General features: G+C 40.1%; 1 protein-coding gene across 1 annotated transcript in view; it reads right to left on the reverse strand.

The window, feature by feature from the left end:
* The window catches only part of PCP4 (Purkinje cell protein 4), a 54148-nt gene that overhangs the window by 14758 nt on the left and 15404 nt on the right, over positions 1 to 23986 (reverse strand). The window contains exon 2 of the mRNA XM_075084252.1: positions 19365 to 19416. Coding sequence (XP_074940353.1) covers positions 19365 to 19416 — 52 coding nt within the window. The remainder of the gene's footprint in view (positions 1 to 19364; positions 19417 to 23986) is intronic.

The raw sequence follows: 23986 nt of genomic DNA on the forward strand, positions 1-23986 counted from the left end.
TTTACTGTTTGGCATAAGAGTGTAAAAAATGGTAATGAGCAGATTCTCTAAAATAGTGGGGAATGAATCCAGAAGAGCAAAACGTCCTTCTCAGCAGTTTGTTCATTACTTATAGACAGTTACTGTACTGTGAGGCTAAAGCCTGTGATTCTAACAAGTCAATACCAAAGCTCTGGGGGTTTTCTTATCCCTGACCTTAGTGTCTGTATTTATTGAGTGAGGACTGACTGTATAGGATAATGTAATTTTCCAATCCTTTTCAAAGGAGCAGAGATAAATGAGCAAGGTCAGGCACCAAAGGCACTAGACAGAACTTCAAATCCTGCTTCTATTTTTTTCCCTTTTCCCCACTGCATAAAAAAAATAAAATTCCAAACCTCCTAGGTCCCAGGCATTGACTCAGCAACATCCTCTTTTGAACTTGATGCTATTTCAGATAAAGGGTGGAGGGGTTGTTCTCCCATAAGAATGCAGTTGTATGTTCTGACAAGCACCTGACAAGCAGCTGACTAAAGCGTAGATCTTTAAGGCTGGGTTGCAGTGGGCTTATTCTCAGGTGTGTAGCAAGGAAAAGGAGCATCCACCTTTTTATAGCCTATGTATTGATTAATCACACCCACGTATCTTTTTTTAAAAAATGTTGGTAAAAGCAAGCATGGTTTTCCAATACAATCCTAGTGAAAGAAGAAGGTAGGCCCATATTTCTAGCTCTTTATCTATATGAGGAGGTTATGGAGCAGGGAAGTGAAAATGGTCTCATCCTGACAGAGGGTGCACTTAAACCCACACAGTACACTGAGGACACAAAGAAAGGTTGTACATGCTTGAAGCGCAGCACAATTCCGAGCTGCCAATGAAAGTGGTGGCTATGAAGTACCACACTGGCCCACCACCCAAGCTGCCTTCCAGCCCTCAGAGCTGTAACAAATTACTTTTGTCACCTGGAGCATTCCCTGCCTCCTCCTTGTCTGGAAAGGACTGTTGTCCCTTTTCTCCCTCCCATCCTGGTCCAGCAGCACCTCCTTTTGCTTGGCAATCCCACCTAACAGGGTTCACACACAACCACCCCTACACAAGTACCCTTAAGTGCAGCCACATTCACCTTTACAATATCCATGCCCTCAAGATGGAGGAACAGGAGAGTGAGGCAGCAACAGTGGTCCATATGCAACATGTTCCCCTGCATGTCTGTGACTGGCTTTGTGCCCCCATAGATCTCTGGGTGTGCTGAAAAGACTTACAGTGACAGTGGAAGCGAGAGAAATAGCATTAAGCTGCTCAGGGAATTTGGCAGTTGGTCACTACACATGTTCATTCATTTGTCAGTTGTCTTTTTGTTGTTTTGGGTTTTTATTTTAAAAATAAGGAGTGGGTGTTGATCCTTTATCTCAAGCACAATAAGAAAAAAAAAACCACAAACCCACACAACTTCCAGGCAATGAATTAGGAAGTGCTAGCACAGTAAACCTCAGCAAAGTTCCAAAAGAAATTCTTTGCTACAAAGTTATAGTAAATGTTTTGCATCCTTGCAGATTCACAAGGTCTCCCTGAAACTCAGAAGCTGTTGGAGTAGTTAGTTTTTAAATATAAAATGTTTTAAATACAAAAAATGTAAAAACATTTTAAAACAAAACAAAAAAAACCCCCAAGGTTTATTGATGTGAGGTTGCCTGGAAGAAAAGGACTCCTATTAATTCTATCTTTGTTTTCACTTCACTAGGTTTTTACCTGGTGCCTTTTAACAACTGCTATTTAAAAACAATTTTATCAGGAAGGGTGGGCATTGATTTACCTAAGTGCTGCAATTGCAATTAAAGAGTTATTAAACCCAGTGCCAAATAGCCTAACTGATGTGAAAACTTAACTGAGGCCAGGAAATAAAGGTTTCTCTCCTGCTTCAGTTTTATGTTTATTGCACACATAAAGCTATCTTAAAAGAATATTAAGGTTTCAAAGTTGAGCATGAAAAAGTTAGGAAACATCAAACTACACTGATAACACCACGCAATTAAAGTTGATTTTGCATAGACAACTTTAATTCCAGAAAATCCTGTTTCAAATTGTCTTCGCAACTTTCATAGTCTTATGAACCCATTGCATTTCCTAGATTTAAAGAAAAAAATCTTATTCTGCTATAACATATGGACAACCACATGGTTCCTCAGCATGACTGCTTGGAACTGTTAGATCCACCACATAGACCTCTTGTTTTAATGAAGAAACTGATAGTGGCAGTAGGCTGTTGCCCTCTACTTGAATTAGCAGGAAATGGGATGAGTTGCATATTTTGCCAGTGGGTTTCATACAGCTGACGGGAAAGGAACAATGAGACAATGGAAAGTATGGACTGCAGGCTTGGGGACTTCATTGCTCATTGATGCCTTCATATTTGGTGGCTATTTCTGTTCCACCTCATCTGTACAAACTCAGGGCTAGCCCCATCTCTTCCCCAGCCTAGATCCTCATCATGGTTCCCAGTAGACCTCAACAATGCTGTTTCTTTATTTGGCTAGCCCTAGTCCCCAAAACTGTACCAGGGCATCCCCTAACCTCAGAACTCCTCCCCAGCCCCTTTCCCCACTAGCTGGCTCCTGGCCTTCTCTGGTTCTCACATCCCAGTTCATACCCTCCCTCCTGGTCCCAGTTTCCATTCAAAAGTATTGAACCCCCCCCAATACTCTGGAGTTCTAGTTACATGATGAGACTAACTGAACTCCTTTGTCATTCCATCCTTTGACTTCCCTGCTCCAGCTTCTGTGACTGCCTGGTTCCAAGGAAGGACGTACATTTCCTCCTAAGCAACTATGGTGTCTTGGGAACACAGAAGGGGCATCAGTATGCCTTTAGTTTCAGTTCTTGGCCAAAACGTAGCTTTCAGAAGCAGGTAGCAGCAATTAAGGAAAACTATAATTTCCTTCGGCCTTGCAAAGACGGTGTTGGTTTAGTTGTTTTAGTGCTTACTATTTGGCTCACTGATGTTGAGTTTTCACAAAAGAAATTAACTGCTTCACTGAACACCTGCAAACGTAAGACTTCTTTCTAAACATTTATAACTTGGCCAGTTTTGAAGATAGAAAAGTCACATCCCAGATGGCAAATCTTACATTTCTGTTCAAAACTACAGATGCTCTAAACACTCAAAAAAAGGCCACCACAAATTGTGTTTAATTGCTAGACGTGTTAGCATTTTTTTCAAGCCTCATTTTTGGAAACAACGGGAATGACCTTGCTGAACCCTTCCAAAATAGTTCTGCCTGAGGCAAGCAATCAACATGACAAATTTCAGCCTAAGCAACTGGATTTTGGCAAGGCTGTGTACAACTGAGAAAGGAGCTCTTAACCAGCAGAGTTCAGCAGCTCTTGTTAATTGGCCTTGCCACCAGTCCAGATTATAATATACAAAGTAAGTGTATATAATATGAGTAAAAGAATGTAAACGAAATTAAATAAAAATAAAAGCTACAATTAGCTGGAAAACCTTTAAAATGGGTCAAAATTTAAGTGTGAATATTCCTGTGCTGGTGTTTTTAGAGTTGCCAATAGCTTCTTGAAGTTTTAACCTCAGAAAAAAACCAGGAAACAGTTGAGTCACTTAAGATGATTACAGGGAAGACAAAAACTAATCAAAGCTCTCTCTTATACACTCTGTTTGAGGATTTATCCAGCACTTAACTCTGCTAGTCATTCAAACCTTCCCTAAAGAAGTTTCCCCTGTGTGAATTTAAGCTTTGACAGGCACTTCTAAAGTTCTGTTTGGATTTACAGATGTGTCAGATTGTCAATAAAGCTGATCAGAAACAGCATCTTAGCTGACACACACAGTTGACCAACCGCAGATCATTACTCCAGCCCATGTTTTCTAAGCTATATAGACTCATTTTTCCTTCCCTTATTTCTGGTTATTACAAGCCCCATGAGCTTAGTAGGCTGGCATCTAGAAGATGAATGAGAAATTTCATACATTTCCTCTACATCAGAAAACACAAGCTGGGTTAGTGCAATGAAGGATTTAAGTTAGGACTTAAATCCCTAACTGGCACCGCAAGTGTTGGCATATGCAGAATGCACAGTAACCCCACCCCAGAACTAGTCCCTGTTGCAGTAAAACCCACCCCATTTTCTTCACTCTCGAATTTTAGACCTGGATGTGAACAGAACCAATTAAATTTTCTTTTCTTCTTTCTTGCTCAGGAAACCCAATATTTACTCCTTCCTTCCCGAGCTAATAAGGCAGACAGAGAACAATTAAAAGCCTTCTTGTTTCCAATCCTGCTATTTTAAAGACTGCTTTTTCTCTTTCTTAAATGTGGTGCCCTTTTTCCAGATGTTTCTTTGCTGCCTACTCAACTGGCCCTTGCTTAAATCTAGTTTGGGAAACAGTAAATGTTTATGAGACGGGAGAGAAATAAGAGACTCTGGGTGAGGGTTAACCATCACTCCAAATTAGAGCATTAGTCAGTAACCTTCTTTTGGTGAATGTATATTCTTTACTGAAGACCCATATCAGAACTTTGCCTGGGAAAATAAGAAGAGAGAGAATTAGGCAGTTAGAGGGAGAAGTAGCACTTGTTGTAGCTGTGCTGAAGAGACACGAAATTCTCTGGTGGTGGAGAAAGAATGTGGAGTGAGACAGAAACACAGCATGAGGGAGACAGTAAGAAAGCAACCCAGAGAAGAGACTGCTTCTGGAAAAGATGAAAGGAAAACTTCAGTTTTTATGCAAATGGGAAGAAAGTAAGGAATAACTAATTTCACCCATCGCAGCAGCCTGGCCTGCCCGGCAGAGAAGACCAGTAGCTTGGAATCACCCCAGAGCATCCCACTGCATCACGTGCTTCATCTCACCCTCATGGGTACACTTACTTGTTGCCTGTGAGAATAAGGGGTCTCACTGGCAAAAAATTATCTACTTATACAAGACAATGACTGGTTAAAAGCTTCAGTAGTGTGAATGCATCTTGGACCTTGCATAAACCAGCAGAAAGCGCTGCTTATCAACTGTTTTGTTGCATCCAGACAGCATCACTTGCAACAACAAAAGGTACCCCTGACACTGAAAGAGGAGGATGGCAGCTCTAGACTGGATCACTCACTATCTCACAATTATACTGAAATGTTACACTGTGATCAACAGAAGTGGAAGCTATAGTCAGCCTCTTGCTGCAAGGCCAGAAACCTCACACGCAGCAGAATAGAAACAGCTGCTCTCTATCTCAGCTCAGGTTAATTAGATGTTAGTTTCTATTCTGCAAGTTTAATCAAGAGATCTGCCCCTAAATATGCTTCATGGTACTACATAATCCTGGAGAAAACTACTTACAGGCATAGAAAATTACTGTGATGTCCTAAGAGTTGTGTGAAGCTTGAAACTAGGGGCAGATTTATGGTAGTTATCAAACCTTTCCATGCCAAGTTTCAAGTAAATTTTGGATCTATTTATACTTTGGAGAGGAAAACAACAACTTCTTAGTGATCTTACATAGTACGCACTCCAAAAATAACGGCAGTTGTGGATGTGCTTACATTTAAGATCATTAAAAACTGAAACTTAGAACCAAATGGAGTGGGAGTTACAAGCTCATACAAACAGATACACAGGGAGAAACTACAAAGAAGCACTAGTATCCCTTGATGCAGCTTTCTTCACTGATTTTCTGTGTGCAGCATCTTCTACTGCAAGAAGACCTAATAAGAGGAAGAAAATATGTATTCTAATCCAACTCAATTTGGACCTCAGCCAGTCCACCATGTAACAGAGAAAATTCTAATGTTAGCAGCAGTAATCTTAAGATGATGAATAAAGACCAAAAATCTACGCTAATTCTGCTGCACCTGAGAACAGCCTCTAGTTTGCATTGTTCACAAGGTCTACCTGTGGCATGGGAGGAATGGAGGGAAATAGGCAAAAGTTAGTTTCTTTTTGATGTTCTTTCATAATGGAATGGTTTTTAGCTGAGAGACCTCCAGAGGTCTCCATCATATGACTTGGTCTCCTGCTTTTTATTTATGTAGTCCCTCATTTAAAAACCATAAATACTTAAACAGCAGCTGAGACACTTTTCTCTGGCAGACAGCTACAGTTTCAAAGAGGTCCAACAGTCAGTGCAGACTAGGTCCACCAAATGACATGGGCAGAACAGCTCCAAGTCTTGCACCTGGTCCCACTGGGCATACGACTCGGGCCTGTCTGCCAGTGTGCTAAACATATACAGTATTGTTTATGGATCCCTAATCTCCAGATTTCTTCCCACTGGAGTCTGGCAGAGCTATTTCTTTCTCTTGAATTTGACCGAGAAAGGAACTTAAGCCAAAGATTTAAGTTTGTTTGGGATGAGACAAAGTGGTGCTGATGGACAGCATAACGACTCATGATTGATTGGCAAAGCCTGTGTCTGTGCCCTCTGCTGACAGCACCTATCACCCACAGATAAAAATGTCCAAACCCACGTCTTCCATTTGTCTTTTTACCTTCTTGGCTAAAAGATGCCAGGAATTCTTTTTTCTAGCTCCTCCTAGTCTGCAAAACATGTCTTTGCCTCCCAGAGGCAGACGTCATAAGAGATACACAGAGTTTAGTTACAAATAGATTTGTCGTAAAGGTCACCAAGAACTTTTTGTTAGTGGGAAAAAAAAGCTGTCAGCTTTATGAACAGAATCATTAGATGAGATCATAATACACCTGCGCTTTGCACTGTCTGCTAGTAATTAGTCTGCTGGCTGCTAGACCAAAAGGTAGTTGCTTCAGGATGCCAAACAGCCTTGAATCCAGCTGCCTCAGCTCTGCCTAGATGTCCTTCCCTATGTGGGTTCCGGCCTCTGGTTATTTGAGATTAATAGAAGGGGGGTATCTGATTCTTACCTGTGCTGTATGAACAGCCATATGTATAAGCCAGGATGGGGGTATATGCAACTCCCATCATACCCCAAGACAGGGCCCAAACATAACCAGTGGTCTGGTATTATGTGTGCATCAACATCTTTTTCCAAAAGTACCACACCTGATAACCTACATTCAATTTGGTGAAATTAGCCTAAGCATAGAAGAATAAACATATCTTCAAGCTTTATTAGCCTCTCCCCTCCCACCCTTCTGTTTAGCTGTACCTCATCTGCCACAAACCAGAGAATCCAGCCCGGAATTTTCTCCATAGCTAATTCTTGCTTCCTGTCAGAAACTTGGGTCCGAAGCTCTCTGCAATGTCTACGGGGACTTCAGCCCCAAATTCTAAGGTGCTACCAATTTTAATGAGAATTAAAATATTTTATGAACACTGAAATAGAAAATGATTAGTAAAAATCATTTACATACATTAGAGCAGCATTGTTTAGCTGGAGGAAACAGTGCCTATATAAAGCAGGCAAAATGAACAGAACAAGCCCTTAAGAACTACGAAAGAAAGGACTGATCTAATCTAAGCTTCAAACTACAGAATACCAAAGTCACATTGAAAGTTAATGCACCACCATGTGCAATAAAACGAAAGATGCTCAGGTGAGGGACTCTCTCCTACACACTGTGTTTGAGAGACAGTTGTTGCAACATGTTCTCAGAAAGAAGTTCTTCTGGAGAACCTAAGAAAGTAGAAATGACTTAGAGTAAAAAAGCAATTAGCAATCCAAAAGGCTAACCCTTAGCTGTCAGGGTATCAGTATGAGATCTGTAACTTAGAAGCTGTGGAGACAGTATAGTTACTGTCGGATTAGTACAGACACATAAAGAATTCCAAAATCCTACAATAATGTATTGTTTTTCTGGCTGTTAGCCTGGATTTTAATAAGTTTGTGCTAATGAATACATTTGTACATGTCCATTTTTTATTGGCAGCTTTTAGAGGAGCTAGTAAATTGGTCACTGCAGAGTGCCAGTGTTTCACTAAAACCTAGCAAATAATTAATGATTTCCCCACCTAGAGTCAAGCAGCAGTCTCAGGGGTTTTTAGGTACAAATTACAATGAAAGATGAGATACTCAAAATACAGTTAGAGTACTCATTCATCAACCACAATTAAATAACGTTACTGGGAGACCCTAGAGAAGTGCTGAGAGCTGAGTTCCAGTCTCTGGACTACCCACAATATCTCCCAGGAGCTGCCAGAGCACCCTGCGCTATTTTCCACTATGACTCTTGAAATGCCTTTTCCATATCTTGTGCTATCCAAGTTTCTTCTTTTCTTGAGAATTCCTCCTTGGAAAATATGTATTTTTCTCAGCCCTTCCTATTTGTAACCCACTACAGTATGGGGAAAAAATGAACCAATGCCATGTGTGCTTGACCAAAGCAAATGCTTTCATCATATCCAGTATCCTAGCTAACAAAGACCTCAAGCCAGGAAATATTTGGATGTTTTCAGACCCAGATTTCCATACAGAAAGTGGCTGAAAGATCTGATACGAGGTGGCCAGGATCAGCCAGATCTAAGTAAGCATGGAGTTGCTTGAGATGGGATTAAGGAGAAATTAAATGCCCAGGTCCAAAACAGACATTCTGAAAAAATCCTGTTGAGCATCCACTTAAATCCAGAGATATACGGGCTCTAGGCTTTTTAGTATTACCCACAAATTCCTCAGCCTTGATAAAGCTGAGCAAATCAGAAGCTGTTCTATACCCAAATCAGATTAGGATCTGTAAACACCAGGCTCTCCAGAAAGGCTCATTCTGGTAAGTATCACGTCACTAAAGAATACATTTCTCTCCGTCGACACTAAGTAGAGCTTTAGGTCTCCCACATAGATGTACACCGATACAGCCAGGCAAGAGAAATTTCACCCTTAATCTAAAGAGAGGGACAGAATTTACTATTATTAATCATAACAGCTCCTGTTCAGCATAGGAACCCAAGACACATGTGGGCTGAAGACCCACTTTGAGACACCCTTCTCTTACATTGTACCGGCAACCTAGGCACTTTACATAAGGTCCTGAAATTCACTCTGAGCACCAGGGCTGAAGGTGTGGTGTTGCGCTAGTAGGTCTTGTAGCATCTAATTCCTTTTTGCAGCCTTAATTGCTCTTTGTTCTGGTCACTAGTTCAGCTAAGGACCAAATTTTAATCATGTCTGTAACACTCCTGCTGCTCTAAATTCTGGTGCCTGCTTACACAAGGGACAAAATTGATAACACCAAATTACAAGCTAATTTTGGAGCATCTAGCTAAGTGCATTAAGACAGCTGTGTGCTATAAATTAAAATCTTAAAAACCTTCAAAAAGTTATTAACCATTTAAAAAATTACTAACAGACAAGGAACCCTTGAGTGGGAAAGCATTTTCATTTCATTTACAAAACCAAGTTTTCTGGAAAAGAAAAATAACAGAACAAAACAAAAGCCTACCACATGAAGTAAGGCAGATAGTGTACACAGTCCAAAAAAAAAAAAGTGATGTTTCCACAACAGTAGATCTTGGTAACCACTGTTGTGCATTGATTGTGTTCCTCCTTCATTTTCCACTTCCACTAAATTAAAAAACATGCTGCTGTGCTACATCCGCCTCTTGTAGCCTTTTAACCATCTGTTGTTAGTGTCTGGGAACATGTAGAGATAGATCTGCAACTTGTTCAAGTCAGCCCGGCTCCATGGACTTCCAGTGTACATACACTAGCTTACATATGCCATTGACTCTAGTCCTGATACAGCCCCAAAACTTCCTTGCTGGTGCAGGGACAAATCCATTTCAGAAGTAACATTATTGGTTTTACTAGGGTTACCTAGGGACTGGCTTGACCCATGTTCTTCATTTGGGATCTGACCAGCAGCAAAGCAGAACTAAACGTTCCCCTTCTCAGAGTATTGATGGCAGCACAGTTTCAAATGAGTGCACATTTGTGGAAGCAATCCAGCGCATGTCAGCTACGTGCCAGTCATGGAAAGAAGTCGCATTCTCCCTGGTGCATAGTCAGGCAGCACACTGATAATTACAGACTGATTTCCAAAAGAAATATGGCACTTGTCAAAGGCATAATTTCAGTTCTGCCTTTCCTCATTAACACTTGACAGGAATTCCAGCATATTTATGAATCATCTAAAAGGCAGAAAACCACCAGATTCACTGAAGTTTATTAATTTTTTTTTTTAAATTTACAACTGACTTTTTTTTTCCCTAATGACCTAGCCTGATATTTACAGACCAGCTTCTCAGAAAGGATTAGGGCTCCCACCACCTTTCAGGTGCTCAAATGCACACTGAATTAGGCACCTCCTAAGTGCCAGGATCCCAGTGCTGAAGGAAGCTGGATCCAAGTCACATTGTCCTTGAAAGGACAAAGAAACTGAGATAAAATCTTACCAAACAGGGAAGTAGTGGCTGTCAGCTAAAGGCAAAAACTATGAGTCAGAAAGGTCAAACCCAGAGTGTAACAGGCCACAGAATGCAAATATCAGAAAACACAAGGACAAAGAGCATGTCAAGATCCTCATGGGTACCATGAAGAGCCCTGAGTCTCAGAAAGAGCAAACAGTACTCTTTCTTCCTTTAGTTTTACAGAGTCCATTCTTTCAGGCAGTTTCTCTGCTCCTCCATGTTCTCACTGAACCTGGTTTGCCCAACAACACAGTAAGATTTTGGCAGGGCGGAGGGGTGGCGGTTTATGCACACCATCTAACACAACAGGTCTGCGATGCTCTATTAACTACTGAAACTAAGTTACAAGCAAGCATAATTCATGATGATTTTCTTGGGATGCTTCTAATCTCAATACTGCAGGAATGCTGTAGCTTTACTAATTTCTACCTCCTGCAAAGGTACAGACTGTATGAGTGACCATATCTAAATACATATACTTACATATGCATGTGTTTATTTCTCATATTTTTAGAAACACAGCTGGATTTTTGGCTGCCCTCAGTTTGAGAGCATCACATGTAAGCAGGCACACAAGTTTCCCAAGTTGTATGCAGGCACTGTGTGCAAAACAAAGGTCCCATAAATTAATCAAGTTATTCTCATAGCAAGCTGGAAAGAAAGAGATGGACTGGGGCAAAATTGTTATTGTTATCTCTATTTTTAAATACTTGGAAGACACTCAGTTACTATGGTGGTGAGAACCATATAAGTACCTAGATAGATCCATTTGTAGCAGGACTATTAAGTGTGAGGGTTTTTCCACCTCAAAGGTACCAGATAGCTGGGACCTTTTCCTCAAAGGGAAAGAAAAGGAGAAATGCATTTTGAAATAATTTCATATTTTTAAGTTCTTCAGAAGTGAGTTTAAAAAGCTGAAATCATTCCTCTCTAGCTGTGCTCTTCTACTTTGTTTTTTCCCTGTGGGACTTCTGAATTTAATTCGCTCTCCTAATACTCTTTCATCATATAGGAAACCATTCTTTTCCTCTCCAGTGCAGCCCTAGCAAGGGAAAAACCCCAAAACAACATGCAAGAAAAAGCTGCATAATTAACATTATATATCAACATACACACCAACATTCTTCGTGTGCATAATGCTATATTCTTTGTGTCAGCAGATGGACTTATTTGGTAGTCATGAGAGTAGTTATAAATGATACGTGAAATGAAAACTTGCCAGGAAATTCCAAAGACAGGACATTGGCCAGACTACATGAGTACTGCTGGCTCTGCTAATTGATGAAACTTTTAATACAGTGCTTTTTTTATTTTTAAGATCCTTCTGCCTAAACATTTAAAAATGAAAGCTTCTCATTACCAGATGAAGCGCAGCAATAATGCAGAGTATCAAACCTGACTTGTCAGATTACAGAAAAATAAGAACAGTATCTGCTATCATACAAGTATTACTTAAGTATAGATTAGGTATATTCATTACTCTAAACTCCTCCAGAGGATCCTCTCCACGAAACCAGATGCCCACTGCATGTGTACAGACATGTGTGGGAGTAGGTGAGGTTTCAGTAGAGGAGGAGTCTACTTTATCTCAAACACACATAAAAATTATTGCTTTAAAAGATTTTGTTGCTAGATAAACATCAAAAAGCATTGATACGAAAATTTTTGTAAACAATCCTTCATTGTCATCACTGCAATGACGACAATGAAAGATAAATAAATAAGCACGCAGCATTCCTCTGGAGAGGACTTATACTTAGCCCTGGCCTCAAGAAACAGAATTCACCTAGGAGAGGAAATGAAGTTCATGTATAATTCCCATCTCTTCCTTTCAGCATCCTCTCTAGAGGACATCTGTGAACAATCTGACAGCATTGTTATTAAGGGCTCAGACCTGTCTTCAGCTGAGATACATTGGCTGAGTGAAGAGATGAACACACTCCTTGATAAACTGACCGGTCTGGGCAAAGGAAGAGATACAAGCCAGGAGAGGACCTGAGACATATTTGGTTTGGTTCTGGGTAAACTTTGTGTGTAGCTGTCCCCCAGAAAGTACCTGAAATGAAACTCAGCAGATAAGGTTGCCTGCAGTGTTTTTGCTGTACATAGCTATGCCTTGAGATGGGATTCATCTAGAACTGTTTACTGTGAATTCTTCTATAAAATTCTCACAGGATTTTTGCACCTTCCTCTGAGCCTAAGCAATCTGTATGTGACCAAATACAACTTATGCAACTATGCTGAGGGTTCCAACACTTTTCTATTTAAACTTTATGAAGGTGTTACGTCACCTGATTGTTGCATGTATGTCTAGGAATGTTGCTGAGGCAGACACTTCCTATTTTAAGATATAGAGGATGACGTACAGGAAGTCATTGTCTTCTCTCTTCCTAAAGTCCCACTAGTACCGGCTAGGTTGTATGAGATAGAACAGGATTTGGCCCTACATAGACACTGAAAGAAGTGGAAGAGAGACACTGCATTAGTGACTGGGAAACCATACTCTGTGAAGCACCGCTTTGAAGGGACAAGAAAATTTTAGCAGACCACCATAGTGAAAAGAAAAAAGCGGACAATAACTTTCCTCGTACTACTAAACCCAGTACTCAGGAAAACTCAGTATTAGTTTCATACAATACTCTGTTCTAACTTGCGATCAGTGCTATGGGGTGAAGTATCAGAGAGAAGCAGGATGAATGGTTTTTTGGGGTTTTTTTTTAACATTGATTCAGCTGTTGCTTACAAGACTTATTTCACTTTTTGCTGTACAAGCCATGTTTTGTGGGAAAGACAATGCCTAAGGGATTGCAACACTGCAGCTCAGTCACTGTTGTTTCCTGTGACTAAAGAATGTGACCTCTAGACCAAGGCAGATACAGAGAACCATGTTCCATAAGACCTTTGAATATTTATACAAATTAGCCTCATGTGTTCCCTCCCTTTTCAAAATCCTTTTTCCATAAGTAAGTTTATTTGTAGGGCTATTCCCAAAAACAGTACATTTTCACATAGTCATTGGAGAATTAGTGGAAAATTAATTTCAAGTTCTTAAACAGATATTTATATTAGACCACACTACAATAAAGATCCTGGCTTCTAGCCAGGAATTAAAGCTTTATTAAGTGAAGCACTCTGCATAAATAACTATGAAGATGATTATTCACTGTTGGACCTAGCAAGATTTTTTTATTGCTGAGTGCAGTGTGCAGAGTCCAGAATTTCCCAAATTCCTTGAGTAGAAGTGTGTGAATGGACTGTTGATAACCTTGCAAGATGCATACCCCTCTACTAGGGGTACCTTCCTAGAAAGATATCTCTATTGTACCATGCATGATTGTTCCACCATTCTTTACCATTACCTGTTAATGTTTTCTAGAAGCACTCATATTTAAGTGAGTTTAGGTGACTCCATTTTAGATGTAAAAGGTAAGAATTTACTTTATTGACTCTAATGTTTCTTTGTCCTTACACAGAGGCATCCTGTGGTATACCATACAGAGAAGAACAGCATTTGTTCATTTATAGTTTTCTGAGCATCCCCAAGCAGAAATCACACACTGGGAAGACAAATGCTTGAGAATAAGTAGAAACTGAAAAGGGCTTTACTTTTTGAGTACAACTGGCCATCATGCTGTGATTGTGTAGGCTTAACCCACCATGACATGAAGTTCATGCAAAACCTATCCATTTTCATTTCACTCAGGCCCAGGAATTTATAGAATTCATCACATGAAAACATGTATTTTGTTATAAATATTCATATTGATGAATGATAAATCTGATATTCCAATAAAATTATTAACAAGTATCAATTAATAATCACATGCCTTATGTACTTTAAGGGTGAGATCTATTAATTGGAAAAAGTGATTCTAAATTTGAAAATAGAAATAATTGCTTCAGAAGCAGTTATTTCCCTGCCAGTTGTGCTAGGCTGTAACAAATACATTCCATGATACCATCTTGCAAATTACATAGCAAAAAAACACAGGGTAATGTGAAACAGAATGACAAGTGACAAGTGTTAACCTACAAAGTAACTTTGTGCCATTGCCAAGGTAGTAATATAGTAAGGTAATGTGGTGGGTTGACCCTGGCTGGACACCAGGTGCCCACCAAAGCTGCTCTGTCACTTCCCTCCTCAGCTGGCCAGGGGAGAGAAAATAATGAAAGGCTCACGGGTCGAGATAAGGACAGGGAGAGATCACTCACCAATTACTGTCATGGGCAGAACAGACTCAACTTGGGGAAATTAGTTTATTATCAAAACTAGAGTCGGATAATGAGAAATAAAAACTAAATCTTAAAACACCTGCCATCCACTTCCATTCCTTCTTCTGGGGATTAACTTTACTCCCAATTTCCTCTACCTCCTCCCACCTTCAGCGTGCAAGGCGACAGGGAATGGGAGTTGCGGTCGGTTCATCACACATTGTCTCTGCCACTCCTTCCTCCTCAGGGGGAGGAGACCTCACACTCTCCCCCTGCTCCAGCTTGGGGTCCCTCCCGCAGGAGACAGTCCTCCACAAAATTCTCCAACATGAGTCCTTCCCACAGGCTACAGTTCCTCACAAACTGCTCCAGCGTGGGTCCCTTCCACGGCGTGCAGTCCTTCAGGAGCAGACTCCTCCAGCCTGGGTCCCCCACAGGGTCACAAGTCCTGCCAGCAAACCTGCTCCAGCGTGGGCTTCCCACAGGGTCAACAGCCTCCTTCAGGCACATTTACTTGCTCCAGCATGGGGTCCTCCCCGGGCTGCAGGTGGGTATCTGCTCCAACATTAACCTCCCTGGGCTGCAGGGGAGACAGCCTGCCTCACCATGGTCTTCACCACAGGCTTCAGGGGAGTCTCTGCTCTGGCACCTGGAGCACCTCCTCCCCCCCTTCTTCACTGACCTTGGTGTCTGCAGGGTTGTTTCCCTCACATATTCTTGCTCCTCTCTTCAGCTGCAGTTGCGTATGGTTTTCTTCCCTTATCATAGAGGCACTACCACTATTCCTGATGGGCTCAGACTTGGCCAGCAGCAGGTCCCTCTTGGATCCAGCTGGCACCAACTCTATCAGACATAGGGGAAGCTGCTTGCATCTTCCCACAGAAGCCACTCCTGTAGCATCCTCTCCCTCCACCTTAAACCTTGCCACACAGACCCAATACAGGTAGGAACATCCTGTTTTCATTTAGGGTGCATTTGCAAACATGATAGGCCAGATTAATCCAACCAGGTGAGCAAAAAAACCTAGATCTTCCTATCTCACATTGACTCTATTAGACCAAGTCAGATTCATACAGGAGGGGATGCATGGGGATATTTCTGCTGTCTTCACTTCGGATTTTCTACCATAAAGAACAGCATTATATAATAGAAATCTCAATCTAAGTTTGCAATGGCATACACAAATAAGTATGTCTTCACTTTCAGGGAGTCTGGGGTCCTTCAAGAGCCAATGAGGTTATGGCAACTACAGTTACGTCTATGTACAGCAAGTTTTTATACAGATTCTTCTGTGTATAGTATTAGTGCTAATCATTAGGATGGTGTTTCTTTAAGAAGTCCTTCAACTAGATTTCACCCAGGAAAACTAGTTTATGTAATTTAGTCCCAATAATATTTTTCTTCTTCCCACTCTGACAACAGAATGAAATTATATAGAATTTCCTGACAACAATATGGTATGTTTTGGATGGGGATGCTACTCAGCATTATGCAGTGCCCACCGAAGCCATCAGGAGCTCTTCCATTGCCTTCACCAGCCACTGATGTCCCTGAGAGCACATTGTAATGCAATAGTCACTCTTCCTTAGGAAGACATGAATCACCCTCTGATTTTGATCATACCTGTAAAAGGGCAAACTATAAACAACTTGTTTAAAAGGTCAAGATAGGCAAATGTCATCTAGGGCTTGACCAGGATCCAGTGAGGTCACTGAAGGTTAACAGTAAAACTCCCAGCATGAGTAAAAGTTACTCCAACATTAGACATTATTCAGTATTTATTACTGATACAACTTCAAGAACTACCAGGCTTGTTGCTGCATAAAATACAAGAAGATATGGTGGTATATATTATAGGAAATATAGTGGAGAGGAATCCTGTCTGCTAATGACCTCTGAAAGAGAAGAGCATGCTTTGCCCTAACACCTTACCACCTAGCAGTCTGGAAGACTATTCAAGAAGGCAGCTAAGAGAAGATAACCGCTGATGAATGAAGGTCCCACATAGGTACAACAGTCCATTCATCACTATGACAACCAGTACAGTTTGTGTATGGGTTTTTCTTCTCCCTTTATCACAAAATCTTGTACTGTGGCATATCACTACTCCACACTACTGGCTTTTCTGAAGCTCAGTCTTTTCCATTGCTCATCATCCTGAGCCAACAAGCAAGGCTGCTAGAACAAGGCAGTGCCAGTTCATTTGACATTGGGACTGAGCACGCTTTTAGCGTGTGATAAAAATCCTCCACTGGAAGGGAGGCTAGCTAAGGCAGACCACTGCTGTGGTGGTAGGAACTAAATACAACTAAGGATATAATGTTGCTATCTAACAAAGGTCAAAAAAGAACATGCACTCATAAGTATCTACCAAAACTATCACTACTATAAAAGGAATCTGCAGAGTTGAATTTCCCTGAATGCTTTACAGTGACAGCAACGCCATATATATCTTCAGAGAGGGAAAACCCTGACTGCCATGGTCATTTTCTCCAGTTTTGAGCCAGCCTAGAGACAGGCTCAAAATCCATGTTTCTACAAACAATGCATGAACAAAACTTGACCCATAGCAGCACCTCTACTGCCTGAATCTAAAACCCTGAAAACAGCTGAGTATCTGTCTTTGTTGTTAGGGTTAGTTTTAAGCAGCTTTTCATGATCTTGTAATCAAGAGCAAGGACAGTGACCAGACTAGCTTGCCTTTGCAAGCACTTTTGTAGCACGATTTTTTTTTAAACAAGATGAGAAAGTTTGATTGATTTCTCCTCCTCCTCCCCCCTTTTTGACAAGAGGGGAAGTTTCCTTTTGACAGGGAAACAAACATCTGAAGAGGCTAATATCAGCCACAATGAAAATTTAAGACACAGACATATTGAAGACTTCTAGCCAGAAAACACGTAACAAAGGATTTATATTGTGTATGTAGGTTTACAGCACACCTCAATTTTCAGAGCATTAAGTCACTTCTGCTTGAGTTCCAACTACATAGAGCTAAATAAGAACAAAGAGCTATACCTTTCTGCTTCTTTGGTTTAGAATTCAATTTCAGGTTCAAAGTTCTGATACTGCTTTATTTTCATGCAAGCATGTGGATTCAGAGGACTCTATTCCAGCTCCCCTGCTGCTCTTCTATTTTAGATAGGTGACAGGTTTTTGTTATAATTTCATTATGAAAGTAATTGGTATCTATTTGTCTAAGACTAACTGTGCATCCACCTGTTCATATTACACCTAAGCTGTGCTACTACTGGAATCATATATTTGCAAATTAATGATGCAGCCCCTTCTCACTTAAAATTCCCTTTGAGAAACAAAGAATTTGCTTTTTAAAAAGGCTGAAGGATCAGTAAATCTAAGCTAAAACTTGACAACAGAACAATTTTATTTGGGAAGAAATTCAAGGCAAATGAGCTCAGTTAATAATGTGCTCAAACAAGTAAGGAGAAAAACATGCTTCCCATGCTGCCCAAATGGCTGACATAATTTTGCTTGCTTTCCTTCCCTGTTAACTTGAGAATGTAAATGGCTTTGCTGTCAGGGTACATTTGTTCCCACTAATTCAAGACACTATAACAAGCCAAAATATTTATTTCTTTTTTCCACTCTAATTTGTGTGGTTTTTTATATTGGGAACATCATCTATGGATTTCATTTACTGTAACATTATGCAAACAGCCCTTTTGGGAAAGTAGTAGGAAATCTAAGCGTAAAGAAGTCTTAATGTTTTAGGATGTGCTGCCTTCAAAGGGCCCCAAAATTCTCCTTAGACCAACCTGTAAAGGCCAAAATGCATATCCAAAATAAATGCTCAAATATCCCACCTTGGAAAACCCTTGGCTTTTCAGAGAAGAGACTTACATTCTTCCTGTTTTTCAGTAGATTGGATGTACTACCAGAACATATTCTTTCAATTAGAACTGGATGATCAAACAGAAGCAGACAGCATGTTTAATTGTTCAATCCTTGCCTTGTCCATGAATGTCTACAAACTGATCTGCCTCATTCAGCTAGGTAGATAAAGCTGATCAAAATGTTTTCCTCTGAAAAATATTTGATGGTAACTGGATTTTAACCAAGTAATCATTTGTGTGTAAAGCATTTCTGCCTCCTATAGGAAATAAAATGAGATTTCAGCTAAAAAGCAATTGCTGTTTTCACTGAAAATTCAGTTTGACTTTCTTTAGAGAAAAAAAAAAACAATCAACATTTTCCAATTACAATAGTTCATGCCACTTCAGAGGCAGAAATTGGTTCCTGCCAGGCCATTTGTTAAAGTCCACAAGTTCAGATTCACTCATGTAGAATGCCAAAGTTAGGAGCCTATTTGCCATATGGTCCTTCCACGTGAGCTGCTCCATCCATAGCCTATCTGTAGCGACACTCAAATGAGCGCTATGCAAGTGGCTTCTAACTTTGGTATCTTAGTATGGGCCTAAAATTAGGTGGGATAAATTGGACCACAGAAACTATGTTTGAGCAAGTCCTCTGTAATTAGTTTACTTTCATTCACCTTCCCCATTCACATAGCAGCTGCTGGTAACACTTAACATAGTCTCTTGGTGTCCTTTTCACATACACCTAACACTGTTCTAGCCTCATTTGTATCTGCACAGACTTCTACAGAGTCCTTTGGTTTACCATAGTATGAGCTCAGAATCAGGTTTCTGTAGATGATTTGAACATACAAGTATAAAGAAAACAATCCCACTGAAGCTCTTGCAGTTTTCAAAGCACACTCAAAACTTCAGATATGAGACCAAGGCTGCTGCTACCTGACATCTATCATTACAGTAAAAAATATTTTGGCTCACTCTTACTCAATGTCCTCCATCAAGAAATTCAGTCTACCCTTACCATTCTCACCAGATGTCTTGTCTTTTCCATTTGTAGCTCCGGTTCCTTGTCTCTGTTAGAGGAAAAAAACCAAAACAAGTTGTTAGAACAAACATGAATGTGTGTTTTCCCCTTGTGATCACTAGCAGTTACAGCCTGATTTCTCCTCGATACCTTGGATAGTTATTCACCCTCATGCAATGTTGCTTTGAAACACTACCAGTCAGAACAGGAATGCTTAGTACCATTTAGGTACAGCTGTATAACTATGTGTGCAACCCTATGTAATTACCACATGTTAGTGATGGGATATGTGTAATCAAGTTCCCGTCAGTACAAGGGTATGAGCTACAGCAGGACATCTCTTCAGGTCTCTGCTGGGCCTCTGGTTCCATGACTCTGACCTGATTTTGGCCAAAAGACTCATCTTTCTGCTGTGGCCACAGATGAGGAACTTCCCACTTCAGTTCACTCTGCCCAGGGAACAGACTTCCCATGCAACAAACCAATTTAAGTCACTCTACTAAGTAACATGCAGCAAACACCAGTGCAGTCCAAGTAAATATTCACAGCAGCAGGGCTGTGTTATTATGGCTAGACTACTCGGTAACTTTCTAGCTTAGAAATAGCCATTCTGGGAAAATTATGCTACATCCCACAGAGAAGGCAACTCACAGATAGAATTAAGGTACTTTAGCAAGTATGGCAAAACTTGCATTTCTTGTGCAAAACTATTCATCCTCATGTGTATTACTGAAATAGACTAAAGACTTTATTCTCTAGGGTTGTACGTGTAAAAAACTAGGAGTATTAAATTCAGTGAATAAATCTAGCTGCATTCAGCCAGAAGCAGCACATCCTCATGCATCAGGAAAAGTAACAGCTACAGTAGCACAGCAAACCAAACCATTTATACTAAAATATGGACAGTCACATTGATTCCTTTATGAAAATTTAGACAGGCATACTTATCTGAAGGTATTTACTCTAGAATATCTGGATAAAACCTTCTCTACTGCTCTGGTTTCTGTCCATCTCCTACAGCAGTGGCATTTTCAGGGTATTCTGTGTATATAGAGCTAATCACAAGTTTAGTAAATAATGTTCATGTGTACTCTTAGTTCTTATTATAGAAGCCAGAAGGGGAAAAAAGCTCTTCAAACCCTCAGGAGAATACAAAAGAGATACATATGGTCTACTGTGCATCCACATGCCAGTGGTGGGGTTTCTCATTGTCTTTTCCATGGCAAGCTTCAGTGCACGTATCTTGGCTCTACTGGCTCTGCCTTCTCTCTCACTCTATGCAATGAGTGAGAGCATCCCTAGAGAAGAAAACCCTGAGTCTATAACCACTGCTACAGTCTCCCTATATGATGGAAATATATTTGTTTCTCCCTGGAGCTTCAGAGCCAAGACAGGTGAGAAAACTTGGCCAATAACAGAGAATGGGATTCTAAAGGGATAAACATCTGTTAGAAAAGCATGTAACCAGCAGCCAAAAATCAATAAATCCACTCAATGAGTTTTGCTAAAAATATTAACCTTTATGCCTTTATTTGAGGTTTGGTTAATATTTCTATATTTCAATTTCAATCCACATTTGAAACTAGATTTTACTGTTAATTTACTGGGACCTCCAAAAAACCCCAAAATACTGGCTTTTTCCTGTCTATAAAATGGTAATTATCACTTTTTCCTCCCGTTTATTTTTAAACGCTTTTTCAAGTTGTCTTATTTCCTGGGTGTTTCAGGCTGTGCTACTTAGCCTTTATGAAAGCTTCTCTTTCCTCCCTAGGCTATACCTGTCAGGTTCAGTCTGCTATTGATGGAGTACTGGAATATGGATCCACACATTTATTTCATGTCTCAGAACTTCCCCTCAGGGAGAGGGGAAAGTTTTTAAAGAAAACAAATAAAAGCTTGGCTTTAGTCAATGAAGGTTTTCCTATTCATGAGATCAAGATTTTTCTTTAAGTCTGAAATCAGTCTAAGTATTCTACAGCCATTCATTTGACTGGTGACCACTGGACATATACAGAATGAAGCCTGAAATGTGCCAAACAAGCTTCTGATAGCCTTTCCTTCAATTACATATTTTGAACTATAAGCACAGTGCTGTCTTCCAAGTGCATGCAATGAATTTGAATGTAAAAATTAGTTTCTCATTAACAAGGCATTGAAAAAGCCATACACAATGCGATCATCCACCTGCAAAGCCTTTAGTCTTTTATTTCAACACCTTCAGCGGACCTATTTTTTATATTTTCAGGATGCTGGTATTATTTAGCAGCTGGAGCTTCTTGCCTCTTTCATCACCTTTCTTGACACTACCACAGGCTGCAGGACAAAGCTTATCTTGTAAGTTTCCTTCAGAGGAGACAGACTAAATATGAGGAGGAGTTACTGTCAGTGGGTGTCAAGAAGCAATGGATGAAAGCCCTCCAAAAGCTGATAACAGATATTGTCCTCAGATGCAATAGATAAAATTAAGGTCAATGAAATACAAGAAAAATCTTATTTCTGGGTTTGGTTTTTAAACAGAAAATCCCCAAGTTGACCATATTTTAAGAGATAAAAGCAGTCTAATGCTTTTTGTATCCTATAGCTTGTAGCCAGCTTCATTCAAAGATTGCTTCTAAAATTCCCCAGCATTTTCTAAAGTAAGTGCTAGGACAGAAGCATTGAATAAACTTTCCACTAGGCATCAAAGAAGAAACATCAGAGCTAAAATGAACATGAGTGCAAAACCATAATGATTATACAGTAAAACAAGATAAACAGTTTTGTTGCTATGTTGTGTAGGAGGAAACATAGTTTATGACTGCTTGGGGCTATATTAATTTTTAACTCAGTGGTTTTACAGAACATCAAAGGCACATCATTAAAAGTGTCTTCAAAAATCAAAGTCACTCCCAGTTTGTCAGAAGAGGAAGGATAAAAAGGACTACTGCCATATGCCCAAAATCCCAGTAAGAAAAGAACAGGTTTACTGTTCTGTTAAATTCTCAGTGCTATACACAGCAGCTAGTTAATGTGGTATGAAACACTGTACTAAATTAGTCCCCTAGGTGTACAAACTAAGGTCAAGTGTGAACATGCAGCCCAGAGGACTTTTCAGGAAGAATGTTAAATTACTGCAGCAGCTTTTCTGCTCATTCTTCTAGCCCCTCCTGGACCCCCAAGCCTAATTTTTTTGCCTTTAATCTTACATTCTGTTCTTGTCTTGAAATAGCCTGACCTTTTCAGTTATGCTTCCAATTAGCACCTCAGTGTTAGGGATTGTAGCCAGGTGTTGATTACATAATTTTGGGGGGCAGAGGGGTGGTTTGTTTTTTGACAAGCCACAGGAAACCCAAGATCAGGGACATGGCACTGCCAGAAACTTTTGACAAATGGGCCCTTACAGTAATAACATTATTCTGCTTCTTAATCCCAGTGCAGGGCCAACAAGGTACAGAAGGCTGTATCCCAGTAAAGCAGTGGCTGCAGATATTCAAGAGTATCTTTCTACGTCAAAGAAAGAAAGAGCATCCAAGGGTAGGATTAAGAGAATAGAAACAGTGGAAAGTTTTGTAAAGTGACTAGCAGAAAGGGTCGGTGCAGACTTGACCCAGGACAATAAATAATTTCATTGACATATGAAATGTTATCAGGATGTTCTGTACTCATTGATGAGAACAGCAGTGAAGTCTGTGCATATCCTAAGCTTTCTTAAGCCTTGTTTTGCTACAAGGTCCATCCCTAACAAAAGGCATTACATGTGTGCGACAGAAGGAAATACATGTTGGTACAATGCAGCACAAAAATGGCTGTGGGTCAGCCAGCTGTGTGCCAAGCAATCTTTTATTCTGTACTACCATCTGTTCTCAATACAAAATTTTCTCTGTAAGAGACAAATTGAATCAAACTCAACTTTCATTAGTGCCCTATTTTTTTCCATAGCCTTCTGCTTTCATTAAAGAGCTGCTTTAGCCTCAAAACTAAAATGTATTTTTCAGTACTTTTTAACAAATTTATAAAGTTTGTAACCTTTCTGCAAATAAAAAGGTCACTGTAAATATCTGCTTAAGGGCTTTCCATGTTTTCCAAGTAAGGAAATCTTCCTAGTCAACAGCAGAATGATCAGGAGATACAGCAATTTCTACCTGCTGTTTTTCACAACTAAATACTTCCTGTACAGTTCCTCAAATTAGGACAATTAGGATTGACTTTATCCAGGAACAATGCAAGAAACAAAGTTCTTACAGGCTGATCTCTACTTCATATTGGTTGATCTTTGAAGGATCTGAGAGTTTTAGACTACTGAAGTAAGCCCCACTTGAGGTTCACTAGACTATAGGCATAAGACATAAATCCCAAAGCATACTTAGTATATAACAATTACTGCCTGAAGGTTCATAGTATGTTTTTTAGTTTCCCCTGGATGGAATTTTGAGGACATTACATTAGCATGCACACTTCCTACACACAAAAGAATGAATTAGAGACCTGGATTAAAGACACAGAAGGCCCTATCAAACGTGGGACCTGCATACTTCAAATAGCCTGCTTTTCCATGTACCTCCTGTCCAGTCATTATAGTATACTCCTCTGGTCCTAAAAGCCTAAAGTTTTCCATAGTTTTTAACACCAGGTATAAATTT

The sequence above is a fragment of the Phalacrocorax aristotelis genome, chromosome 1 (assembly GCF_949628215.1).
Source record: "Phalacrocorax aristotelis chromosome 1, bGulAri2.1, whole genome shotgun sequence".
NCBI lineage: Eukaryota > Metazoa > Chordata > Aves > Suliformes > Phalacrocoracidae > Phalacrocorax > Phalacrocorax aristotelis.